The 26,477-nt window shown below is 44.4% G+C and overlaps 1 protein-coding gene across 1 annotated transcript; it reads right to left on the minus strand.

Annotated features, from left to right (window-relative positions):
* Positions 1-4,866: 4,866 nt before the first annotated feature.
* Positions 4,867-24,145, minus strand: LOC115480925 (adenomatous polyposis coli protein 2-like). Its single transcript, XM_030219910.1, has 8 exons — positions 24,091-24,145; positions 23,072-23,103; positions 17,836-17,913; positions 14,334-14,450; positions 11,720-11,934; positions 7,266-10,494; positions 5,108-7,227; positions 4,867-5,044 (listed from the first exon to the last, which is right to left on the minus strand). The coding sequence occupies exons 1-8, from the start codon at positions 24,143-24,145 to the stop codon at positions 4,867-4,869; spliced, it is 6,024 nt and encodes a 2,007-aa protein (XP_030075770.1).
* Between the last annotated feature and the right edge of the window lie 2,332 nt (positions 24,146-26,477).

Below are 26,477 nucleotides of genomic sequence, written 5' to 3' on the forward strand. Positions count from 1 at the left end.
AATAAAAGTGGAACAAAAAGATATGAAGGTACCCAAAGAGAAAAGAAACCCCCAAATCACTATTGTTGAAACGCATACCAGGAAATATAGATGGAAAGCGATGACCACAAATGCTCGCAGTCTAAGCAATAAAGTTCATGACCTTCAGGCCCTGATGTTGGAGGCAGACTTGGATGTTGTTGCAATCACAGAGACGTGGCTAAATGGTTCCCATGAATGGGATGCAAACATACCAGGCTATAATCTATTTAGGAAGGACAGAGAGGGTCGTAAAGGTGGCGGAGTAGCTCTGTATGTGAGGAATGATATCACTGCGACTGAAATGACAGGGACCTGGGGAAAGGAAGAAGCGATATGGATCACCTTAAAAAGAGATGATAGAACCTCTGTCCACGTGGGTGTTGTCTACAGACCTCCGACACAATTGGAGGAATTAGTTAAAGACCTGATCGAAGATATTCAAAAGTTGGGAAGCAAAAGAGAGGTGCTGTTGCTGGGAGATTTCAATCTGCCGGATGTAGATTGGAAGGTTCCGTCTGCGGAATCGGAAAGAAGTAGAGGGATCGTGGATGCTTTCCAAAGTGTTTTGCTCAGACAAATGGTGACGGAACCCATGAGGGAGGGAGCGACACTGGATCTGGTGCTCACAAATGGGGATAGCGTGTCAAATATCCGAGTGGGTGCCCACCTGGGCAGCAGTGACCATCAAACGGTTTGACAGCTAAAGTGGAGAGCAGACACTCAAAACTCAAAGTCCTGGATTTCAAGCGTGCTGACTTTAGTAAAATGGGGGAATACCTGAGGAAGGAGATGATGGGCTGGGAGGAAATACGAGAAGTGGAAGGACAGTGGTCCAGGCTGAAAGAAGCTATAAATAGGGCCACGAACCTTTATGTAAGGAAAGTAAATAAAAGCAAGAGAAAAAGGAAACCGATATGGTTCTCCAAGCAAGTGGTTGAGAAAATAAAGGCTAAAGAGTTGGCGTTCCAGAAATACAGAAAAACTCAAGAAAAGGAACACCTGGAGGATTACTGGAGGAAAATGAAAGAAGCCAAGAGAGAGATACGACTGGCAAAAGCACAAGCGGAAGAACAAATGGCTAGAAATGTAAGGAGGGGTGACAAAAATTTCTTCAGGTATATTAGTGAAAGGAGAATGACTAAAAAGAGAATTGTGAGACTAAAAGATACTACGAACCGCTATGTGGAAAATGAGGAAGAAAAAGCAAATTTGCTAAATAGATACTTTTGTTCTGTTTTCACAGAGGAAAATCCTGGAGAAGGACCACGATGGACTGGAAATAATACAATTGAGAATGAAGTGGATAGAGCACCGTTCACGGAAGAAAGTGTGTATCAACAACTTGAAAAGCTAAAGGTGGACAAAGCCATGGGACCGGATGGGATCCACCCCAGGATATTGAGGGAGCTCAGAGAGTTTTTGGCGGGTCCTCTTAAAGATTTGTTAATATATCCTTGCAGACGGGAAAGGTTCCGAGGGATTGGAGAACGGCGGAGGTGGTCCCTCTTCACAAAAGTGGTGATAGGGAAGAAGCTGGAAACTACAGGCCGGTAAGCCTCACTTCGGTTATTGGAAAAGTAATGGAAGCGATGCTGAAGGAAAGGATAGTGAATTTTCTGGAAGCCAATAAGTTGCAAGATCCGAGACAACATGGTTTTACCAAAGGGAAATCGTGCCAAACGAATCTCATTGAGTTCTTTGATTGGGTGACAGGAGAATTGAATCAGGGACGAGCTATGGACATAATCTACTTAGATTTCAGCAAAGCTTTTGACACGGTTCCCCACAGGAGCCTCTTAAATAAACTGGAGGGGCTGAAGATAGGACCTGAAGTGGTGAACTGGATTAGGAACTGGTTGACGGACAGACGCCAGAGGGTGGTGGTGAATGGAATTCGCTCGGAGGAAGGAAAGGTGAGTAGTGGAGTGCCTCAGGGATCGGTGCTGGGGCCGATTCTGTTCAATATATTTGTGAGTGACATTGCCGAAGGGTTAGAAGGTAAAGTTTGCCTATTTGCGGATGATACTAAGATCTGTAACAGAGTGGACACCCGGGAGGGAGTGGAAAACATGAAAAAGGATCTGAGGAAGCTAGAAGAATGGTCTAAGGTTTGGCAATTAAAATTCAATGCAAAGAAATGCAAAGTGATGCACTTAGGGAATAGAAATCCAAGGGAGACGTATGTGTTAGGCGGGGAGAGTCTGATAGGTACGGGTGGGGAGAGGGATCTTGGGGTGATAGTATCTGAAGATTTGAAGGCGACGAAACAGTGTGACAAGGCGGTGGCCGTAGCTAGAAGGTTGTTAGGCTGTATAGAGAGAGGTGTGACCAGCAGAAGAAAAGGGGTGTTGATGCCCCTGTATAAGTCGTCGGTGAGGCCCCACCTGGAGTATTGTGTTCAGTTTTGGAGGCCGTATCTTGTTAAGGATGTAAAAAGAATTGAAGCGGTGCAAAGAAAAGCTACGAGAATGGTATTGGATTTGCGTTACAAGACGTATGAGGAGAGGCTTGCTGAACTAAACATGTATACTCTGGAGGAAAGAAGAAACAGGGGTGATATGATACAGACGTTCAAATATTTGAAAGGTATTAATCCGCAAACGAACCTTTTCCGGAGATGGGAAGGTGGTAGAACGAGAGGACATGAAATGAGATTGAAGGGGGGCAGACTCAAGAAAAATGTCAGGAAGTATTTTTTCACGGAGATAGTGGTGGATGCTTGGAATGCCCTCCCGCGGGAGGTGGTGGAAATGAAAACGGTAACGGAATTCAAACATGCGTGGGATAAGCATAAAGGAATCCTGTGCCGAAGGAATGGATCCTCAGGAGCTTAGTCAAGATCGGGAGGCGGGGCTGGTGGATGGGAGGCGGGGATAGTGCTGGGCAGACTTATACGGTCTGTGCCAGAGCTGGTGGTGGGCAGCGGGACTGGTGGTTGGGAGGCGGGGATAGTGCTGGACAGACTTGTACGGTCTGTGCCAGAGCCGGTGGTTGGGAGGCAGGGCTGGTGGTTGGGAGGTGAGGATAGTGCTGGGCAGACTTATACGGTCTGTGCCAGAGCCGGTGGTTGGGAGGAGGGGCTGGTGGTTGGGAGGCGGGGATAGTGCTGGGCATACTTATACGATCTGTGCCCTGAAGAGCACAGGTACAAATCAAAGTAGGGTATACACAAAAAGCAGCAAATATGAGTTATCTTGTTGGGCAGACTGGATGGACCGTGCAGGTCTTTTTCTGCCGTCATCTACTATGTTACTATGTATTATGGCAGAAAAACGTCCAAGTGTTAGGAATGCTCAGATCCCATCCTTAACATGCCTCTGACATGCCCCCTTGCGATCTGAACGCACTTCTGATGGACTTCATAGAAAAACATCTAAAAATTAGTTTTGAAAATACCAATTTGGATGTTTTTGTGAGAAAAACGTCCAAATGCAGATGAATACCACTTTTTCGATGTTTTTCTCTTTTGAAAATGAGCCCCATAGTAACCTATGGAACTTTGTAAGTCTAAGTACTTTGAAAATGAGCCCCATTGTCTCCCAATGCTCCACAGATCATCCCCTGTGCCAATGCTCTACCATCTCCAGTGGCACACAAATGATTCCCATTATCACAGCCTGTTTCCACTATCAATTTCCTGCGACATATAGACCATCCTCAGTGGCATATAAACCTTTACCCTTCTTTAGCTTCATACATATCAATGGTGTTCCATTATAAAATACACACTGTTTACATTCTAGCTGCTTCACCCCATCCCAAAAAGTGGGTTACAGAACACAAACAGAAGCAAATTAATTGCTAATTATATAGTCAGTACAATTACAGTTGTTCAGCCTCCTGGAGTGAAAGATTTGTACCTTCTGTCACTTCTACATCTATGGTTCTGAATGCTGTTATTTATTATATGTCCTCCTCATATGTTTTAATCCCTAGGTTCCTCTCGAGGTGCAATGCACATAATTAGTTATTTGATGCTGATATGCAAGGCATGAGATGCATGCTTTATCAAATGCACTGTTGGCTTTAAGCATTTCTTAGGGCTCTTCAGCTGCTTGTAGGTTCACTTCTGTCCATGAAAGGGACATTCCATACAGAATTTGGCTAAATACAGCTAAATCTTACGTGCTAAGGATTTATCATGAGGTTGGGGGTGAAAGGCAGAGGGGCATGTAACATCCTCTTAAAGGCATTAGGTTGACAGCAAGGGAAGTAGTAGTGATTTGATATATTTAATTTTCCAGATGAATCCTTTGAAATTACACCATTTTCATTAAAAGCACAGATTATGCTAAAAACTTTGTTTGACAGATTTATCAGTAGTAGGGTAAGAAAAGATCCTCAAGCCCCACAAAGTGCATTGATAATGCAGGGTTTGAATTTGTCAGTGTTTGCCCCCTCTGTTGGTAATATTTGTATTTAAATTATTAAGGAAAAATGGTTCATGGGTTCAGATGTCTTTGCCAGCAGGATGTACCCTGGGTTCAAGAGATGAGTTCAACTCCATCCTTCTATCTGTCCATAAATGGCAATATGTGTCCACTGGTAAGAAGAAGAAGGCCCCAGCAGTACCTGTCTCACCCTCTTACCAAGGTGCAGGGACTATTTTGCTACAGAATTGTTCCTAAACTTTCAAACAAAGCTAATAAAGATTTTGCTGCATTCTTTTGATCTTTACTTTCCAAACAAACAACAATAAAAAGATTTGTATCAGCTCCTGAGCAGATAATTTCCATTGAAATTCACTTGGCACGAAGAGGGTGCTTTTATCGTCAACTGCTCCATTTTTCACATGAAGGTGCTATAGCAATACGAGCTGAAACATGGACTTCAAAGAACTGACCTTCACTGAGCTTGAATTTTTCCTGTTTTATCATTCACTGCTTGAACTACATTAGGACTTGGGATGTAGTTGAAAGGAGTTACTCGTGCTGCCCTGCTGGGGGAGCTGTGTCTACTAACCAGCAAAGGGCTCACTGCAGCTGGGGGGCTTTCATGGGTAAAAGTGATGGCCTTTGTGCTTCTAGCCAGGCTGATTGCCACAGAGTCACTGTGGATGGGGTTGGAGCCCATTTGTTCATCTAACAAGGCCCTGGTCCTGTCATATGCAGGAACAGAGGCAATCTCCAAAGTTGGAGATGTGCTGGAGTTGATTTTTGTGTGGGAGATGTCCTCTGTCTGCACTACTGCATCACTCATTTTCCTCTGAATATCTAACTGAGAGCTAGTGTTTGGCATCTCCTGAGAACTATTCACCAAAGCCAATGCAGAAGAAGGCAGAGTGCTCTTCAGAATATGGGGAATATCTTCATCTCGAATCCTTCTCCATGTTCCTTTCACCATTACAGGATCTTTCTGCTCTTCTGCAGTGTTCCCCAGCTCCCCACTGTCTTCATTATTTTTCTGTTTTGCACAGGACTCGGAACAGGATGACAAATGAGAAGGGCTGCTGGTATGTTTTATATTAATGTTAGGGGAAGAAGAATACCTTTTGAAGGCCTCAGGAGGGGAAGGATTGTTTTTCACAGGAAGCCTAGAAGGGCTCTCTGAACTTGTTCTCCTAGCTGTAGTTTTACTGGTGGGGGATGTTCTTGTCACCATAGGCTTCTTACTGGATTCTGCTCTTTTTGGCACTTTAAGTTCCTCACACCTGGAGGAACATAAGAATACTGCCGGTAGCTGTGGTTGGCTCTTTCTTGGAGAAGCCTTCTGGGCAGTGGGTGACATGGATTTGGAAGAGGACAGATCTGACCTATGACGCATGATCAGGCTGGAAGACTCCTTAATGAAAGTCAGCTGTCTCAGGAACCCAGACTTCTCTGACTCAGTGGTATGTGATCTAACTGGAGACATCTGCATGACCGGCATTACTTTTTTCCCATTTGGGATTTGCCTGGGTCCATGTATTCGCATATCCAATGACGAGGCTGTGCACATTCCAAGTGTTGGCTTCTTGTTTGGCTTTTGCATGAATGGGATTCGGACTGGAGATTTCTGAATTTTGTGGTTGGTGGATGTAGATTTAAAAAGTGATTTTGGATTGGAAACTATCTGATTTTCTCCTCCTTTTACCCCCTGACTTGTTGGTTCTTTTTTCAGCTGTGTGGGGGAAGGTGACTTTCTCTGAGGTTGTCGAGATGGTGTTGAGTTTCTAGAGGACCCTGATAAAGGCCCTCTATTCATTCTTGCTGGAGGGGTGGCACTCCTTTTCAGCAAAGTGGCATCAGCCATGTCTGAGGGTTTTGCTGGTCTGTGTAAACTATGAGACCTTGGTTGACTTGGAATGGGCTTCTTACATGGGGAATCATTTGTAGTCACAGTTTTCTTTGGTGTGGATGTGGAACTGGAAGAAGGTGTCAGCCTGTTCGGCATATATATAACAGTTCTTCCTCTGAAGACTACAGGCAAATTGGGGATTTGCTTCTGCTGACCTGAACTTTTATTAGCTCTGGTAGTCTTTTTCTGTGTAATTCTGGTCTCCACCATTTTTCTGTCTTCTTGAAAAGCTTTCTTATGTGCTGTTGGACAACCTTCTGTTCTACTTTCTCTTTTATCTTTCTTGTCAAGAGCAAACTGCAGTGTTGATCCAACAGATAGCCCTGACATAAAAGATAGAATGGAATCAGATTCAGAGGACTGTTCCTTGGCGAGACAAGCTGATGCTTGACGTAACCAAGTTACAACAGAGTTAGCACCTTCTTGGATTGCCTTCCACTCCACACTATCTAAATCCGATCCTTTGTCTGATATCACTTCATCCACTAAACCTTGCATCCCCTGACATTTCCACTCTTTGCAAACCACTCGTTTTTCATTTACTTTACTATTACTATTAGTTTTTGACTTTTGCTTCCGTTCTCCATTCCTCCTCTGGATTGAGTGCTTCTTCCTCTTAGGCAAGGCAGAATGAATGCAGTTGTAGATCAAGTCATTGTCAGAATCTAAGCTCACAGAGCTCTGTGAGCTACCTCTTCCTTTTAATTTGGTGATGGCGGATTCCTTCATTCTTCTCCGAATTACCTGTCTTGTGGTTTTATTGAGAACCTGTGATTTTTCTTGATAGCCACAAAGTTCCAAATCACTTAAGGAACTCATTGAAGAGCTGAGTGAATAGCAGGGTGGAGTTTCATCTACAATCAAGTTGTTTTGAAATTTTGTAGCAGGCATTCTGGGTTTGCCCTGGGAAGTCTCTTTCATACGTTTGTTCTGTTCTTTCCTCATTGCTCCAGTTCTATCACAACCACCTTTTTAAAAGCACGAACAGGATCTCCTCTATTTTGGGCTGAGTCCTTAACTGCATCCAGCAAATCATCTGAGTCATTTTCACAGAAATAGTAAATAGCTTCTTCAGTAGGTGTAGTGTGGCATAGAGACTGAAAGGCAAGGTTCTTGTGATCACATTCCTCCGGTGTAACCTGGCACTCCTCTTGCTGAGAGCTAATATTACTTTTTCTTTCAATGTGTATGTCTAAGTTAGCTCTGCTTTTTAGTGAAGTATTATGGCTTTGTTTTGCATCAGTTGCATGATTGATCCTTGTCTTCAGCCAAGTGAAATGGTTCTCTGATGCTTTTTGCTTGTGGGTGTTGGTGCTTTTCATGGGGAGCACAGTGCTTGACTTTCCTTTCCTACTTTCTGTAGCTTGAGAAGCAGGCATGCTCCTCTCTCTGTGCCCCTGTTTGTCACTACCATAGTAATTTCCTGATGCCATAATGCCAGTTTTTTTCAACCTTCTCCCTGCACTTTGCTTCCGTGTTGTCTCCTCTTTCATCGAGTAGTGCAAAGTTTCATCACTGAGGGAGGCAGCACTGGAAAAATGAACTGGAGTCCCTTCAGCAGAATTGGTAAATGAAGAGTCATCATGCAGCATGTCTTTGTCCAGCCGATAGGTCTTATTTGATTGAGTATGGGCTGGCAACAGCATATAAAGTGGCAAGTGGAGAGTATTTTTAGTTTGAGCATTCAAACCCTGTGTTGGCAGATTGGACAAGAAAGTGTTCTTCACCCGCCTGAGTCTGGATGGCATAGCTGAACTGATGCTTTCTTTCAAAATCTCAATATCATCATCTGAGTTCAGCTCATGATGTTCACATGTTTTCATCCCCCCAAAAAGTCTTTCCTCTCTCCCATCCTCTCTTTTTTCATGTGCTATAAAATTTAAGTTGTTCTTCTCTGAAAAGGGAGGCATCAGCTTCAATTCTACTTCTTTTTGAATGTAGTGCTCATGGAGCGGAAGAGCACTCAAGCTAGATGCACATGAGAAATTTTCATTGGGCTTCTCCACAGTGAAATATATCATGGAGTCAATATCTGGGTGAAACTGGAACCTTTCCTTGAAATCGGTGATCTCCATGAACTTTTTAACATTGTTCTCCCATTGGATGTTGAATTGACTGGTCTCTTTCTCTGGGTGATTGGTTGGGTCAAAGGATGGTGTTTTACTCCTGCTTGGGGGCATTGTCTGCCCAGGACTGTCAGGCAGCTCACTGGGACTTATGGTCCCACTGATCATCTCACTGCATGGATCACTCTGAATAGAGCTAGCAATGGAGGGGCTCTCAAAACTTCCCAGTGAACTGACAGAGCTACAGCGACTCATCACTAGAGGGGTCTCTTGAATGTAATTCTCTGAGGAACTTGAGGGGGTCATGTCCTCATTCCTTGAAGGAGATGTTTCCCGTAGAAATAGTTTATCTCGTTTTGGCAAGGGGATTCCAATGGGTTGTGAGATTCCAGGCCCAGCAGTTTTCATTGAGCTCCCTTCAGAGATGTTTTTTTCTCTGCTTTTTCTCTTGATCTTCTTGGACTGAACACTGCTTTTCTCCACTTCCAGTATTTCTAAGGAGGAGTCGCTACCAATCTCATTCTCACTTTGGTTTTGCTCGTCTAAAATATCTTCAGTAGAAGAAAGAGAAGACAAAGAACTATACCTGGAGAAATAGATTGGAGTATCTTCCACAGAGCATTTTTGCGAAGAATCTGGTTCTTGTAGAGTTGGAGTGTGAGAAGACAATTTCTCAGGGGTTTTGCAGAGATCCTCACCTATTTGTGGTGAAACGTTAGAGAGCCAGGTCGGAGAGGTAGGACTGTTGGGGAATCTTACACCAAGGGTTAAACTACTTTTATCTAAGACTTCCAGAACAGGGATATGTTGATAAGATGGTGAAAGTTTAATGGTATGAACCACCTTGTCAGCTGAGAGATTGCCAGCTGCATCCTTTTTTGGTTGAAGATCTTTGCCCCCAGAGTCATTAATTTTGCTTGAACTTGGGAAGGTAGCCATTTTCTTTATTTTTTCATTAAAGATCTTTAAATCCATCTTTTCCTGTTCCACAGATTCCTTTGCCTGAGTCTGTGATAGATCATTTTTCTCTGCTTTGTTTATCAATACGCTTTTCAAGTCCAGCCTGCTGGGCCGCCTCTGATTCCTCGGGAACTCTTGCTTGTAATCCAGGAAGGAGGCTCTAGTGCACGGCTTCATATGTTCCTGGGTGCAGTATCCATCACTGGTGCTGCTGGTGTTCAGGCTGTCATTGGATAAGCTGGTGCAGGCAGTTTTCAGGCGCAAGAGGGCAAGCGCTCTGCTAGGGAACTCCTGCTTTGCAAAGCTGCTGGAGTCGGAGAGTCTGCAGGGTGAGCAGGACTGAGCTCGAGTTTCACGCAGCTCATCGGAGCGACAGTGCCAGTCCAGTCCATGATCCTCAGAACTCAGGCTGAAGCTATCATCAGAAGATGTGTGCATGGTGGAGATATTCTCCACTACTTTATCAATCTTGGAAATCTTGTTTGTCAGCTTTTCAGCTACAGTGCAATCCTCATCCTTGGAGTTCTGGGTTTTTTTCACCTCCAGTTGTGAACTGATACCTTCTTGTCCAGATTCTGCACACCTACCCTGGCTAACACTCCTGGGTACTGACTGTCCTTGCAGGAATGAAGAGTTGAGAAACATAGACAATACTGAATTATTTCCCATTTCCAGATTGTTGGATACATTGGGGGCTTCATCATCATCAAAGCAACCAGAGTCAGAGGCATAGTCTTTTACCAGACTCTCAATGTGTCTCAGAGGCTTCTTCATGTTTTGATTCTTCAGGCCTTGCTTCTCCATGGTATCAAAGGTCTCCACCAAGTGCTTGACATCCAGTTCTGCCTCTAGGGCTTTTTGTTTCCTCATGTACAAAGAAGGCATACAGGACCCTGGAGAAATGACAGTTGCATCTTTGTACTTCAGGGGTCGATTGGCCAGTAAGTTCCTCAGGGCAGCAGCACTTCCCATGGCAATCATCTTATGTTTGGAGTGGATCAGGTTCCGAAGCATGCTTACACCTCCCAGGTCCCAGAGTAACTCCTGGTCCTTGCAGTTGCGAGCTGACAGATTCCACAGTGTACCACAAGCATTACTGACAATAGTCAAGCTGTGAGACCTCAAGTGCTGAAGCAAAGTCTGCAAGCAGTTATGGTCTCGGAGAATTTGTCTACAAGAGAAGATGAGAAATCTTTAGCTAAGATTGTAAACATGTTACACATTATTATAAAACAGATTTTGTTTGAGGGCAAGAGCAGAAAACTATTGCCAGACATATATATAAATCGCTTTTGTTGTACCACAGAAAAGACAGTATATCAAGAATCTAAAACATAAACATTTCATATATCTGTGAGATTGTGATTTAATTGGCTTAAAGAAGGTGATAGTGATACAAACTGAAAATACAAGAACACATAAATCCAGTTTGCAGTGAAAACATGTAAAAATATGAATCATCACCATCTCCTATCAAAAAGAAGCCTTGTGTCCCCAAAATAGAGATGTGGGTGTGCAAGCTTTCTGAACACACTGTCCCACCACAGAACAGGTAAAGCACAAGTAGCAGCAGTGCTAGCTTCACACACTCACAATCACTGCCTCACCAGAGAACAGGTACAGCACAGGCAGCAACAGTGCCAGCTTCACACACTCACAATCACTGCCTCACCAGAGAACAGGTACAGCACAGGCAGCAGCGGTGCAAGCAGGGCCAGTCTTAGCAATTGTGGGGCCCTGTGCAGACCAGTGCAGTGGGGCCCCCTGCCCGTGCCCGCACCTGCCCTCCTGCGTCTGCACCCCCGCCCCCTTGAAGTGCATCCACCACGTTTCAGTAGAGAGCGGCAGTCAGTGGCAGCAAGTTTCTTATACTGTCAGCTGCTGAGCCCAGAGCCTCCTTGCTGCTGCATCCTGCCCTTTCAGAAGCAGGAAATGACATCAAAAGGGTCGCAGCAGCAAGGAGGCTCTGGGTTTGGCAGCTGATGGGATATGAAAATCGCCGCCGCTGCCTGATGCTCTCTACTGAAATGTGGACGCACATTAATGTATGGAGCAGGGAGGTGTTCTGAGACAGAAGGACAGACGTGCCAGAGATGCGGGGCTCTTAGGAGCACAGGGCCCTGTGCAACCACCCCTGTCGCCCCTGCCTAAGACCAGCCCTGAATGCAAGCTTCCACATTCACATTTATTGCCTCACCAGAGAATAGGTACAGTACCGGCAGCAGCAGTGCAAGCTTCACACACATATGTCTCTGCTTCAACGTTATTTCAAGGGGTCACTACTAGTACTACAATTAGTAGGTACAAGAGTTTCTAGATATCTGTTTCTTCATGCTGTTAAGTATATCACAAGTCTTCCATAACTGCACAGGCCTGTAAAGAGCCTAAACACAGACCTGTAATCATCTCTGGTAGCAATGAGGCTGGATACATTGCGTAGGATACCACCTCCACTCTCAATTATGGCCAGTGAGTTGCTCTGGCATTTGTAGGTCAATGTACTGACGAGGAAGCTCAGTGCCCCCTCCACTGTGCATACAGCGGCTTTGTTCTCCGTGCTATGAGCCGACAGGTTCCAGAGAGCACTCAGAATGCTTTTCAGTGTTGATTCCTAGCAAAGAAATCCAAGAAATAAAATCTTCCTAATGACTTAACTTTGGCCTGGAGTCTAAAAAGTGGCTGTACCATTCTCCTGTGGGGCACATAGGTAATTTTACTAGGGAAATACTAAGACCCTGTAACATACTGAAAAATATTTCACTGTGTCTCTTCTCCCTGGGCAATATTCAGAATTTACCCTCCGGTACTGTGAATTTACCCAGTGACAGATATTGACTTTTGCCACTTCTAGGCAATATTGGTGCTAATAGAATGCTCCTCCTTCCCCACCGTCCAACTAATAGATCTTAGATTATTATTATTACTATTACAGATACTTGTTACACCGCACGTTGCACCAAATCAGAATAAAAAAAAGCTAATATGAAGAAAGGGGGTGGGGGCTGACCAGGAATTACACTTCACCCTGACTGGGAGGAGTGGGAGAGAGAAGGGGCAGACACTGGTGGGAGACAGAATACAGGTAAAATGCCACAACATGAAGCGTACGGCCAGGAAGGTTTGGCAAGTAGGAGGGGGTATTGATAAGGAGTGAATGGTGGACCAGAATAAAAATCTTGTATTTTATAAAGGCAGAGACTTGGAGGCATACAGAGTTCAGTTTCAATAGTGGGAGAGATGATCATAGCGGTGTGCCACTATTACTACTGTGCAGTGGCGTAGGAAGGGGGGGCGGTGGGGCAGTCTGCCCCGGGTGCACGCCGCTGGGGGGGGGGGGTGTCAGCTCTGCTGGTTCCCTGCTCCCTCTGCCCCGGAACAGGTTACTTCCTGTTCCGGGGCAGAGAGAGCAGGGAACCAGCGGAGCTGTCGCAGCTCCCAGCGACATGCACTCGGGGGCGGATCGGCCCTCTCGCCCGCCCCTTGCTTCCTAATTCAAGTAAGAATGCGCTCCAGAGGGGGGAGGGGGCGTGCCAAGGGGGGGCGCCATGCTGCACCTGGGGGGGTGCGCAGTGGCGACCCGCCCCGGTTGTCAGCCGCCCTCGCTAGGGCACTGCTACTGTGCTCTGCCCACTGTTGCCTGGCCAACCTCTAATCCATTCCCATCCTTTCTGCCCTCTGGTGATTCTCAGAAGACCTATGTGGAGATATCCAGAACTCCTGCTCTGGCACAGTATCAGTAAACTGCAGTGAGCATGCCAGAAGGGACAGTCATTATGGAGCTGCCTTCCGCTGATACAAGAGCTGGGAGCTAATGTCAAGTTCCAGTCTGTTTTTTCCTGCTTTCGACCTAATAGAGATAAGGGCAGGACTGAATATCAATAAGAGGAGGGGGAGGGAGGGAAGGAATCTGAAATGTATAGCAAAGCTAAGATGGAAAAATCAGATGCCCAGGGTAAGAATGCTGCTCTAATAGACCTGAGTATAACATCTGAGGCTGGCATAGAAGCTGGTAAGTAATGTTTTTAATCACATTTTGGGGGTGGGTGGGGGTTAGTGACCACTGGGGGAGTAAAGGAAGTCATCCCTGATTCCCTCCAGTGGTCATCTAGGGCACTTTTTTGTGGCTTATTCGTTAATGAAACAGGTCTAGATGAAAACGTCCAACTTATAGCCCTGGATGTTTTTTGTTTTGTTCCATTATGGCAGAAAAACGTCCACGTGCACGCTCGTGCATGCTCAGTTTCATTAAAATGAGCGTGCACAGTGCTGAAAACAGGACAAGGCACCTGCAATGTGAGATCAGTGCGGGACAAACGCTTTAGCTGGTGGGGGTTGGGAACCCCCTCCAGCCAAGGTACCTTCCAGCGGCGGCAGGGGAGGGGGAGCAGTGGCAGCGGGGAGGCAGAAGTGGTACTTTCCAGCGGTGGCGGGGGAGGGGTGCAGCAGCGTCAGGGAGAGCAGCAGCGGGAGGGGGGGCAGAACTTGCAGTGGGAGGGCAGCAGTGGGGAGATGGGCCAAAATGTGCCCCCTCACTTTGTGCTCTGGCCCCCCTCCCATTGAGGTCCGGCTACACCCCTGCCTCAAGGACCAGTACACCACCAGGTCTTGTAGATAGGCACAGGAGGGCTTGTTGGAGCTTGGGGGGGGGGGCAAGAAGGGGGATCAGATGGGTCTCAGAGGGGGGATATGTGAACTCTGCTTATTCAGCTCCTGGCTGAATATCGACCTGGACCTACAAAAGATCCAGTAACTAGCTACTGTGCAGTCTGGCCCAGATAATCAATGCTGATGGCCAAACATGGCTTGGCATTGAATAACTAGAGCTAATTTAGCCAGCGATGTACCAGACAATTTCTAAATAAAGCATGCAGACGGTGATACATATGAAGGCTTCATCCACGTTTGTGTCAGAACACCAGCCCTTCATAATGAAGGATCTGTAAGAGCTAGCCCAAAGTGCTTGGTAGAAGGGGAATTAACTACATCCACAGTCTGAGAATGGGCTTATACCTTTGTGGCTCGTAGGGCACACTGCATCAGTCCGGTCACACTGCCCACCTCACGTAACATCTTCTTGCTGTTAATGTCTGCCCGCCAGGATAAGTTCCGTAGAATACTGGAGACCACCTGCAGAAGAAAGCAGCAAGGCCTAAGCACCATCAGCAGTATTAACTGCAGAAACAAATAAATGACAGCGGTGGCCTGAAGCTGTCATGTCCTCTAACTAAGACATCTTTCACACCAAATTCCTCACCTGGCCTGGCCTGCTAGGAGTTTAAGGAATTAGATATATTTCACTCTGGGTAGTGTCTCCAAATGGGTTACTTTTGCATATAGACGAATCAAAATTGGATAGCAAAAGGTCAAAACTTTATCTTTACAAAACCTTTTGCTAGACTTACTCCTGAGGGAGAACCATAGAAAGGGACAAATAGAACTTAATCATTAAACAAAAGAAGCGTCAACGGTTCAGGGAAAGTCGTAGACTTTTCAAACAACCATTAATGGACTACTATCACTAGCTTCAACTGAAACACAGAAAAACATCAGTGAAAACTGTCGATGGAGAAAAAAAAACACTGTATCAAAAACCATTTTCAGTAAATGTTCTAAAATATCACTGTCCCAAAACTATGTACTCTCACAACTTCAGTCATAAAGAAAAAAAAACACAAAAATATCCTATATAATAATTTGCACCTCCAACGTTCCATGTCTGGATGCCTGGGTTCTTAACATCTCCTGACGTCAGCCAGCCTCCAGCGTTCCATTTCCCCTCACCGTCCCGACCTCACGTGAAGACGTAATGACGTCAGAGGGCGGAACAGTGAGAGGGAAGGGAACGCTGGAGGCGAGCTGACATCAGAAGGGATGTTATGAACGGAACAGAAGCCAGTGCCAGCCAGCCAGAGAACGTTCAGGTTCAAATCGAGGGGAGGAGAGAATCGCGGGACATTGAGGGGAGGGAAGGAGGGAGGAAGGGCAGGGAAGAGGAGAATTGATGGACATGGATGGGATGGGAGAACAGTAGAGGAGAGAATCACGGGGACACGGATGGGAGGGCAGGGAAGAGGAGAATCGCTGGACATGGAGGGGAGGGGAGGGAAGAATCGCTGAACATGGAGGGGAGGGCAGGGGAGAGAGAAAAAAAAAAGCTTACATGACAGCCTTCTAGGGCCCATTTCATTGTTGAGGAAACGGGCATGGTTCCACTAGTATATCCTATATAATAAAACGCACCTCCAACATTCTGAAGCTGACTGCATGGCTGAGGCATTCCTGCTCTCTGTATCCATCTCCTGAATTGACATCAAGTACTTCCGGGTTCGTCACAAGCAGAAGTGACCAACCACACGAGGTTTCTCGGCTTCAGGATGTTGGAGGTGCATTCTATTAAATAGGACTGGTCAGTTCCTTGAAGCACAGCCAGAGCTCAGCGTCCTGCACAGTAACGCTCAGACACCAGAGAGAGAGGAGGGGCCTGACATCAGAGAGAGGGAGGGAGGGGGGGGGGCCTGACACCAGAGAGGGGGGTATCTCTGTCACACACACACTCTCTCTCACACAGTCAATGTCTTTCTCTCTCTCACTCTCACACACTGTCTCTCACACACTCTATGTCTCACACTGTATCACATTCACTCTCTATGTGTCACACAGTCACTCACACACTCTTTTGGTCTCATACACTCAGTCTCACAGAGAGTCTGTATCTCACACACACTCTCTTGCACACACTGTATCTGTGTGAAACACACACTCTCTCTCACACTGTGTCTCACATACGCACTTGCACACACTCTCATTCTCACACATTCTCTCACAGACACACTCGCACCCAGACTCACTCTCTCTCTCACACACACACACACACTCGCACATTCACTCTCTCTTTCACACACAGTCACTCTCACATACACTCTCTCAAACATACACACTCTGAGGAAAACCTTGCTAGCGCCCGGTTCATTTGTGTCAGAAACGGGTCTTTTTTTACTAGTATATATATATTGCCAAAAAAGGCTGAAAAAGCATTCCAATGATGTGAAATTGGGAAAAAAGTACTTAATTATGTGTATTATGAACCATTGACAGTACTTTGGTTCAGGGCTCAAATCCTCCTTTAAAATGACAGGCCCTAGGTTTGTGTGACACTGGCTTGACCTTCAGTGCAGTATCAAAGCACATGATCTGTTGAGACACCTTGGTACAAGTCAGAATGAGGAACAGGCGTAGGTGGAAAGATAGATGAACATGGTGCAGCAACATGGTGGTTTCAGATGTTCTGTAGTTGCAGAGCCAGATAATGTAGGAGTGCTTCATTAACGTTAAGTGCCTCCATTTTTTTGATGCTGTAGATCAAAAAGTTGTTATTTCAATATTTAAGAGCAGAAATCTGTACAAGTAATTCAGCTGAAGAGCAAGAAAGACACTCAGCTGTTTTGTGGAGTTTTTTATGCCTGAGGATAGAAACCCAGCATGTGTTACTTTTATTGATAGTAACCTTGCTTAAAACCTGTGGCTGTTTGCCTAAGGTTTCTGAGGGCTTTTTCTCCATTCAAAAGCACTTTATTTGAAGACTGATAGAGTTCTGTATAATTTGGTATCTCTGCCTACACCCCTGGAAGTCACACTTTGTATTTCTTATTGTATTTTGCATTTGCCACTTGTTTTTACTTGTTTGTTGATCTAAATTGTTTAAAAAGCTTTTTCTCTTGTTTTGTTAATTCTGTTGCTTCCTTCCTTACATGTAGTGGTGAATTCTCATTGGAATAACTGTTCAGTTTTCTATGCAGGCTCAGCCATGCTTCAGCAGCAACTTTCTGAGAGATGTGTGAAAGCAATCAAACAATTCAATAGTAGCTTTGCACTGCATACCTCAGTGGTAACACTACTACTACTACTTATCATTTCTATAGCGCTACTAGACGTACGCAGCTGGTTTATTCCTACTGATCCTAAATAACCAAAACTACTACTACTTAACATTTCTAAAGCGCTACTAGGGTTACGCAGCGCTGTACAATTTAACATAGAGGGACAGTCCCTGCTCAAGGAGTTTACAATCTAAAAGACAAGTGAACAGTCAGTCCGAAAGGGGCAGTCAAATTGGGGCAGTCTGGATTTACTGAGCGGTAAGAGTTAGGTGCCGAACGCAGCATTGAAGAGTTGGGCTTTAAGCAAAGACTTGAAGATGGGCAGGGAGGGGGCTTGGCGTAAGAGCTCAGGAAGGTTGTTCCAAGCATGGGGTGAGGCGAGGCAGAATGAGCAGAGCCTGGAGTTGGCGGTGGGGGAGAAGGGTACTGAGAGGAGGGATTTGTCCTGTGAACGGAGGTTTCGGGTGGGAGCATAAGGGGAGATGAGGGTAGAAAGGTAGTGAGGGGCAGCAGACTGAGTGCATTTGTAGGTAAGAAGGAGAAGCTTGAATTGAATGCGGTATCTGATTATAACTAAAACCTACTGTGCAACTCATCAAGCCAACACCCCCTTCTGGACACCCTGGATCACTCACCTGATGCAACTCTTCATTCTCTGATGCCAGATGGGCCACAATAGCCTGCATACAGCCTCGTCTTCCAGACAGAGTTGCCTGCCAAGGGGAAAAAAAGTGGAGGTTACAGTATGACCCTGATAGTCAAAAAAATCTAGGCATCTAACTTTTAGTTACGTGCCTAGATGTGAATGTCCACAAATTATCCTGGGCTCCCTATCTAAAATGGGGGCAGAGCCAGGGCGGAGATGGGTTAGCAGCGAGGCCGGTTTAACCATCAGGCAAACAAGGTGGCTGCATAGGACAGGAACTGCTTAGAGGTGACAAAGAGTAGCTACAGTCAAACAAAGATATAAGGACCAACAGTTACACAAACTCAAAAATCATCACCATGTAACACTTACCTGCAGGGAAAGTGGGTAATTTTCAAACAGGTAATTTACCCAGATAAATAGGTTTTGGAACTTTACCTCAATATTTACAAGTATGATATCTATATCTACTTATTCATTTTTATAGGACTGATCTGGGAGAGATAGTGTTGGGAAGATATGATGGGGTGATATGATTTAATTAGGAAAATCTCAGAGGAGGGAGCCTAGGAGCCAGAAAGGTAGTTGAGAGAAAGGGAGCACACAAGGCTGAAGGTTTCTCTAGAGCACCTAATACCTTTGCACCAGTCCTGGTTGGCACCGTGAGTTAGACATTCAGTGCTGATTTTCACACTTGGATGCATAACTGAGGCACCAAAAGATAGGAAGTTCTATTGACTTTCACACAAACCTCTATACAGTCATGAAGGCTAGCTATCTAAAAGTGACAATATTGGTTCCTAAGCCCATTTTCTTTAATGCCTGTATCATAATTCCCAATCCACTCTATCAAAGGCCTTTATGGCACCAATTACTAATATCATAGAGGACTGCTCACTTTTCAGGCCACTCATACTAAGTTAGCAATTCTCTTTATATTATCCTCTGCCTGCCTCCTTAGGATAAAACCATGTGAAAGTCAATGGGTCTTCTTCATAAGCTTTAGTCTGGGTAGGTGCACCCTACAAGGTTGCCCTTTATCGCTCCTGTTATTTTCGTTAACTGTGGAGCCTCTTGCTGAGAGAATAAGGTGGCAACCCAGATATAAAGGGGGATAAGGTAGGAGATGAAGCTCATAAATTACTCTTTTTGCTGATGGCAATCATGATGAGTTTGACGAGACCCAAATTATCCTAGACAGTTGTGATAAGGGAGTGTTGAATTTCAGGAGGATTTTGGGATTCAAAATAAATATGAATAAGAAAGGGGTGCTCAATGTTAACCTTCTTAGGTCAGGTGAGAGGGATGTACAATCTGAACTTACCTAAAATGGGCACAGGAGTCACTCAGATATTTGGGGATGAGCATCTCCAGGGAAGTGAACAAATTTTACAGTCTAAATTATCTGCCCTGTTTTAAGATTTGACAAATAATATGCATAAATGGCAGGATGGAACTCTTTCCTGGGGTATCGGTCAAATAGCTCTGTCAAAAAGCCCCTAGACAAATAACCCCAAGAAAAATAAACCTAACATCTAGGTTGTGTAGAGATATTATTCAAAGTCCTTGGTACTGATCAAGATTAGAGCCCTTTAATGCAGGGTTCTGAAAGGAGTCTTGTGCCTGGCTACTGGCTTCATGACCACTGCTAGAATGGCCAGATTAGGAACTACTAGTTGGACTTCTGCCAGGAATTAGTGAAATAACTCTGTTTTCCAGCAGACTAATTTTTAAAATCTGTTCACAGTGTATTGCTAGACTTGCCGTAGTCTATTACACCGGCAGGAATTTCCTGAAGTGCCTTAAGTGACAGAATAGTCCTCTTTTTTACCATAAAACAATATATATTTTTTAGTAGACTTCTTATTGTTGTGATGGGCTATTTTTTTTTCAAGGGGGCTATTTTTGTCAAGGGCTATTTGTTAGGGGCCGATTTGTCAAGGGCCTATTTGTGTCAGGGCTATTATGACGGGGGTGCCCTTTCCTGGTTTGGGCAGATTGTAACTGACAAAATGATGATTCTTCCTCAACTTTTATTTCTGTTCCCAGCACTAACAATTAGTGCACCACAGGAAGCTTTGAGAAAGCTTCAGAAAGAGCTTGATATTTGTCTGGGGTAAAAAAAAAAAACCCTCTGAGAAAGGTGAAGACAATCCTATTCCACTCTAGGAGACAGGGTGGGTTGGCTGTCCCTGATTGTAGACAGTATTATATGGCATCACAATTAAAGTATTTACTGGAATGGCAATGGGATAGGATAAGCCCATATGTGCAAGTTGAGCAATTATTTTGTGGGTGAGTGCCCTGTGTGCTACCTACCCTGGATTACACATAGCAAGTTCAAAGGTTATAGAATCAGTTAATACTAAATCAGATAATCCTTTCACTAGGTGCTTAGGGGACAATTTTCTTACACAGGTGCCAGGGGTGTACTGACAGTAATCTGGGCAGTAAGGATCATTGGAAAATCACCTCATCCCCCCCCCCCCCCCCCCCCCACTCACTCAGATCACTGGCTCTGCATCTGTCCAGTTCCTGCTGCCTCTCTTTTCCTCTGCCTTTAAGCTGCCACTGATCTTTTCCGTTATAGCACAGTCTGGCTGCTGAAACAAGTACAGCTCAGCCTCTGGGTACCTCAAAGCCTCCTTGTCTCCATGCAGGAGCACCGGCAGCTACATTAACTGCCCGCCACTGACGCCAGAACTTTCTCTGCCATAGCTCATCCTTACGGAAGAAAGAAATTAGGTGAGGGGGACATGGCTGAGAGAAGTTCTGGCTTCAGCTGCAGACAGCCAATATAGCTGCCAATGCCCCTGCATAGAAAAAAGGACACTTTGAGCCACTACCCAGGGGGTGGGGGTGAGGTGGGGTTCGTAGATGGGAGATGCTGGAGTGCGAGGGAGAGAGAGAGAGGGAGTCCCATACCTGGGGACGAAGGGGAAAGAGGGATGTTGGGTACATGGGAGGGAAGTACTGGGCCCCCCACTGCCCTGGGCCCTTGGACACTGCCTGGTTGCCTGAATGGTCAGTACGCCCCTGACAAGCGCTAACATTTACATACCCACTACATGTGTAAATGTTTAGAATAATGGCATTTATACGTGGATGTGTGTACATACACACATAAATGCCTCCTAAGAACTATTCTGCAAATACTCGCTTAACTTACACAGTGTGTATTTGCAAGGTGAGTGTTACACATGGGCAGGGCTCCCGCTTACACACATATCCCCGGATTGTACAAATTGACGTACAAAATTCCGCAAGCAAAACTGTGTGTGATCCTGATCTGAGTGTGCAACTAAAATATCACCAATAACTGGGTGAAAACAATCAATTATTGGAGTTAATAACAATTAACAATTAGGATCTGTGCATGCATCTTGGTACGCACTATTCTGTAAAAATCCACACACAACTCTTTAGCGTACAACTCAAAAGGGGGCGTAGCCATGAGAGGGGCATGGGCGGGTCTGGGGTGTTCGCTAAAGGCACACACAGAATTACAGAAGACCAGGGATCCAAGCCTAACGTACGCGCCAGGATTTACACCCGGTTTCAGTTGGTATAAATCTTCCTGCCCAAAGTTTGGCATGGAAATTGGCTCTAAGTGCTATTCTATAAACGGCATGCAACTCTGAGCACCACTGATAAAATAGCATGCTGCGCGGATTTTTTCGGTACCCAATTTGGACGCTATTGCCACATTGAGCCTGCAAATAGGTGGGAAAATGTGGGGTAGAAATGCAACAAATTAATAAATAAATAAAATAATCTAGTCCCTAACCTGCAGAATACTGTTAAGATACATGAATTTCTCCAATATTTATAGTTTATTATACTTACTATACTGCTCTAACTGGCGAACAGAGCAGAGCGGTGTACAGACTAAAATATAAAACAATAGAAGAACGAAACTACAATACAATAACACAGCATACCAATCACACACAAAGAAAAAAAGGGCAAGGGAGAAGGGTCCAAAGAAGCATATAAAGGAGGAGAGCTGGACTGCAATTCCGACCTTGGCGTACCACCCCCATAGTCCTGAGAAAAGAGCCAAGCTTTTAATTCACTTTGAACTTTCTGAAAGAAGTATTACTAAGAAGTGATAAGGGAAGCCCATTCCAACCAAAAGGTGCAAGAAAAAGAAAGCAGGTTGGTTGTCTAGTAATTCCAGTTGAGCAGATCCGGGACTGGGGAGAACCAAGCTATAGAGCTGGTGAAAGTGTGAACTCCTGACTGTTAGGCATGTATATACTTGGTTAGGCTAATATTCTATAAAGGAACTGTATACACCTATATTCCCTTAAAAATAGACCCCTGCCAAGCACCCTCTGGGTTGTCTAATTGTAGATGCTCTGTTATAGCATTGCCCTTTTAGTGTCACGTTGGCAGATGGTCTGGTCGAAAGGAGGGAGGGAGGTAAATTTTCTTATAGCCACAATGTGGTTCAACCCAGACTTCCAGCATGGGGGAGAACGTGGGGGTTTATGGAAGATGGGAAAGGATGGAATTGAGTACATTTAGCCAACATATTAAGGACAGCAGGTTTTTGACTTTTAGTGAAATGAAGGATGAGTTGAGTGGCAGCTGGGATTTTTTTGGTTTTATAAGTGCTACATTACCTATTATGAAGAAAGGCTTGTAATTAGAAGAGGGGGGGGGGGTTATACATCATTCGAAGGGATGTGGGCCTCCTGTAATGAATCAAGAGGAGTAATCTCACAATTTACTCTTGTTTGGGGGAAGTGGAGATTTAAATATTGGAATATACGAGGCATTTGGGCTGTGAACTTAGTGGAACCAATGTATTGGGATATATGGCCAAGCGAGCCATTCTTCAGTGTCAGCCTTGTTATGAAGTCTTGTATAGGTGGTATTGATCCCCCACCCCAAGGTTTAATGTAATGTTTCTTGTATTGTTTTTCTGTTATGTACCTTAACAATATTAATATAAATTACAGGAAAAAAAGATAGAAGTTACATTTTGAGACACCTACATTTGTTTCCTAACTAAAGCACCAAAATGAAGTATTGAGCCCTCTTTCAATATTAGGGAATCTGAGCTTCACAAATAACCCAGCAGTCACCCTCTTGCAACAGTCCAACCCTACCTTGTTAACCCACATCTCCAAAGGTGAGGTTCGTGAGGGTCATGCCTGCATAGCGTCTCAAAGCAGGTTAAGAGGATCATTTGTCATCTTGTGCATCTCATAATCAACCTGTAAGAGCTCAGCAATGGCCTGTAATCCTCCTGCATAAACAGAAAAAAATTTAGAAAAATGAACTGGACTGGAAGGACTGAAATCAGTTTTTGTGACCTATCCAGAGCCGGTGGTTGGGAGGCGGGGATAGTGCTGGGCAGACTTATGCGGTCTGTGCCCTGAAGAACACAGGTACAGATCAAAGTAGGGTATACATAAAAATTAGCACATATGAGTTTTCTTGTTGGCAGACTGGATGGACCGTGCAGGTCTTTTTCTGTCGTCATCTACTGTTACTATGTTATGTATGTTTGTACAGGACATGAGTCATAGTAAGCGTATCTGTGTAATACAGCCAGCTCACTCCTACTGAGTATGCGCCTGTAATACAGTAAATACACATATCTCAGTGTAAGAAAGCCGTTTCACTTAGAGTGAGTGTGTAGGTCTGAAACTGGTATCAAAGATCTCCACCAAGTGCTTGGGATTCAGTCCTTCCTCTCTTTGGAATCTAAAAAGGATAGGACCCTATTTCTCATCAGAAACATTCAGACAATTGGTACAATCATTAACATTATCCCAATTTGATTATTGTAATGCCATATATGCTGGCTGTAAGGAGTACCTGTTGAAAAAACTCCAAACAGCTCAAAACACTGCAGCCAGGTTCATATACAAAATCAAATTACACTGGCTTCCCATCAAAGCGAGAATCATCTTCAAATTATGTACCTTTATCTTTGAAATACTAAATGGCACAGTTTCAGACTATATGGTACCATTAATAAACTTACCTCAAAGAACACTAAATATGAGGCAAGAAAACTATCTCAGACTACACTTCCCAAATTGCAAAAAAGTGATCTACAAAACTGTCCACTCTGCAGACTTCACTTATCTAGGAACCAAATGGTGGAAGTCCTTACCACCCAAATAAGAAATATTCAGGAATATACTAGATTCCGCAAAGTCCTCAAATCGTTCCTATTCAAACAAACCCTCACAAAGAACAACCATATCTCAAACAATTAATTTACCTGAATTGGTTATTACTCTATTCACTATTAACTTCATGTACAATTTCTCATTCATAATAGATTTTCTAAATGTTAAACATCCATAGCTATCCCAGTATGTTTATGATACTGTATTGTAAAATTGGATTCTTACAACAAACTGCTTTCTTATGCATTATTCCTTGTTATGTATTATTATAACACATTGTAAGCCACATCGAACCCAAACTTGTTTGGGATATGTGGGATGTAAATGTCACAAATAAATAAACAAATAGCATGTAGGCTCCAAGACAAAGGATCATTCTTTAACACAGCAAGTAAGTGTCTCTGTAAAATATTAAGCTCATTTATGACTTGTGTGTATCTCATGTATCCTGTACATTCATGGCTCACACGTTAAGACTGCAATTAGGAGTGAAGATGGGATTCTTCGTGAAGCAGCATTAGTGAATGGCGAAACAACGCACTCTTGTTGAGGAATTTACATTTGATGGATTTTAGCTGTGGAACTGTATCCAGCATTCAGTCCAACATAGTGATGGCAAAGGTTGAGAGCAGCACTGCAAGTTGTCAGATAAGTGCACGGTTTTCCACTAGTGATGTTTGCTAAACGCTGGCTGGCTTTTTTTCAGCTTTTTCCGTTTGTTTGTAGTTGATTGATCTTTCTGACACCTTTTGATTTTTTTAAATTTAGAGACATATTTATTCAGTTCTTACATTTGTACATATGTTTAATGGGGATTTTTTTTTTAGAACCGGTGGTTTTCTCCTTATAGTTTGGAGTTTTTTTCCACTGGTTCAGTGTTTTCCCCTAGTGGGAATCGATGATAGAAAAGGAGGCATATTTTCAAAGCACTTTGGGAGGCTAAGTTCCATAGGTTTCTATGGAACTTTGGGAGGCTAAGTGCTTTGAAAATATGCCTCATAGACTCCTAGAAGTGATAGAGGGTTTTACAATCTTTAAGATTTCCCCTATCGGGAGATTTGAGGTTCCAGTTATTTAATGATTAACATATATAAGGACAAATATTATGGCTCTAAAGTCAATTTGAAACAAACTTTTTATTAGTAAGTATAGCTTTCTAGAAGTTTGTTATCCCAGTACCAAAGTTGTATTCTACATATACAGTGGGGGAAATAAGTATTTGATCCCTTGCTGATTTTGTAAGTTTGCCCACTGACAAAGACATGAGCAGCCCATAATTGAAGGGTAGGTTATTGGTAACAGTGAGAGATAGCAGATCACAAATTAAATCCGGAAAATCACATTGTGGAAAGTATATGAATTTATTTGCATTCTGCAGAGGAAATAAGTATTTGACCCCCACCAACCAGTAAGAGATCTGGCCCCTACAGACCAGGTAGATGCTCCAAATCAACTCGTTACCTGCATGACAACAGCTGTCGGCAATGGTCACCTGTATGAAAGACACCTGTCCACAGACTCAGTGAATCAGTCAGACTCTAACCTCTACAAAATGGCCAAGAGCAAGGAGCTGTCTAAGGATGTCAGGGACAAGATCATACACCTGCACAGGCTGGAATGGGCTACAAAACCATCAGTAAGACGCTGGGCGAGAAGGAGACAACTGTTGGTGCCATAGTAAGAAAATGGAAGAAGTACAAAATGACTGTCAATCGACACAAAGATCTGGGGCTCCACGCAAAATCTCACCTCGTGGGGTATCCTTGATCATGAGGAAGGTTAGAAATCAGCCTACAACTACAAGGGGGAACTTGTCAATGATCTCAAGGCAGCTGGGACCACTGTCACCACGAAAACCATTGGTAACACATTACGACATAACGGATTGCAATCCTGCAGTGCCCGCAAGGTCCTCCTGCTCCGGAAGGCACATGTGACGGCCCGTCTGAAGTTTGCCAGTGAACACCTGGATGATGCCGAGAGTGATTGGGAGAAGGTGCTGTGGTCAGATGAGACAAAATTGAGCTCTTGGCATGAACTCAACTCGCCGTGTTTGGAGGAAAGAAATGCTGCCTATGACCCAAAGAACACCGTCCCCACTGTCAAGCATGGAGGTGGAAATGTTATGTTTTGGGGGTGTTTCTCTGCTAAGGGCACAGGACTACTTCACCGCATCAATGGGAGAATGGATGGGGCCATGTACCGTACAATTCTGAGTGACAACCTCCTTCCCTCTGCCAGGGCCTTAAAATGGGTCGTGGCTGGGTCTTCCAGCACGACAATGACCCAAAACATACAGCCAAGGCAACAAGGAGTGGCTCAGGAAGAAGCACATTAGGGTCATGGAGTGGCCTAGCCAGTCACCAGATTAATCCCATTGAAAACTTATGGAGGGAGCTGAAGATGCGAGTTGCCAAGCGACAGCCAGAACTCTTAATGATTTAGAGATGATCTGCAAAGAGGAGTGGACCAAAATTCC

Source organism: Microcaecilia unicolor, chromosome 11, assembly GCF_901765095.1.
Source record: "Microcaecilia unicolor chromosome 11, aMicUni1.1, whole genome shotgun sequence".
NCBI classification, from domain to species: domain Eukaryota; kingdom Metazoa; phylum Chordata; class Amphibia; order Gymnophiona; family Siphonopidae; genus Microcaecilia; species Microcaecilia unicolor.

Bases quoted from the DNA above. Each gene is read 5' to 3' on its own strand.
- LOC115480925 (XM_030219910.1), bottom strand. From the start codon at position 24,145: ATGAATGAGAAATTGTACATGAAGTTAATAGTGAATAGAGTAATAACC. The intron at 23,104-24,090 runs GTAAATTAATTG...CTGTTTATGCAG, and splicing joins TAGAGTAATAACCAATTCAG to GAGGATTACAGGCCATTGCT. The intron at 5,045-5,107 runs GTTAGATGAACA...CAGCCTGGCTAG, and splicing joins TATGACAGGACCAGGGCCTT to AAGCACAAAGGCCATCACTT.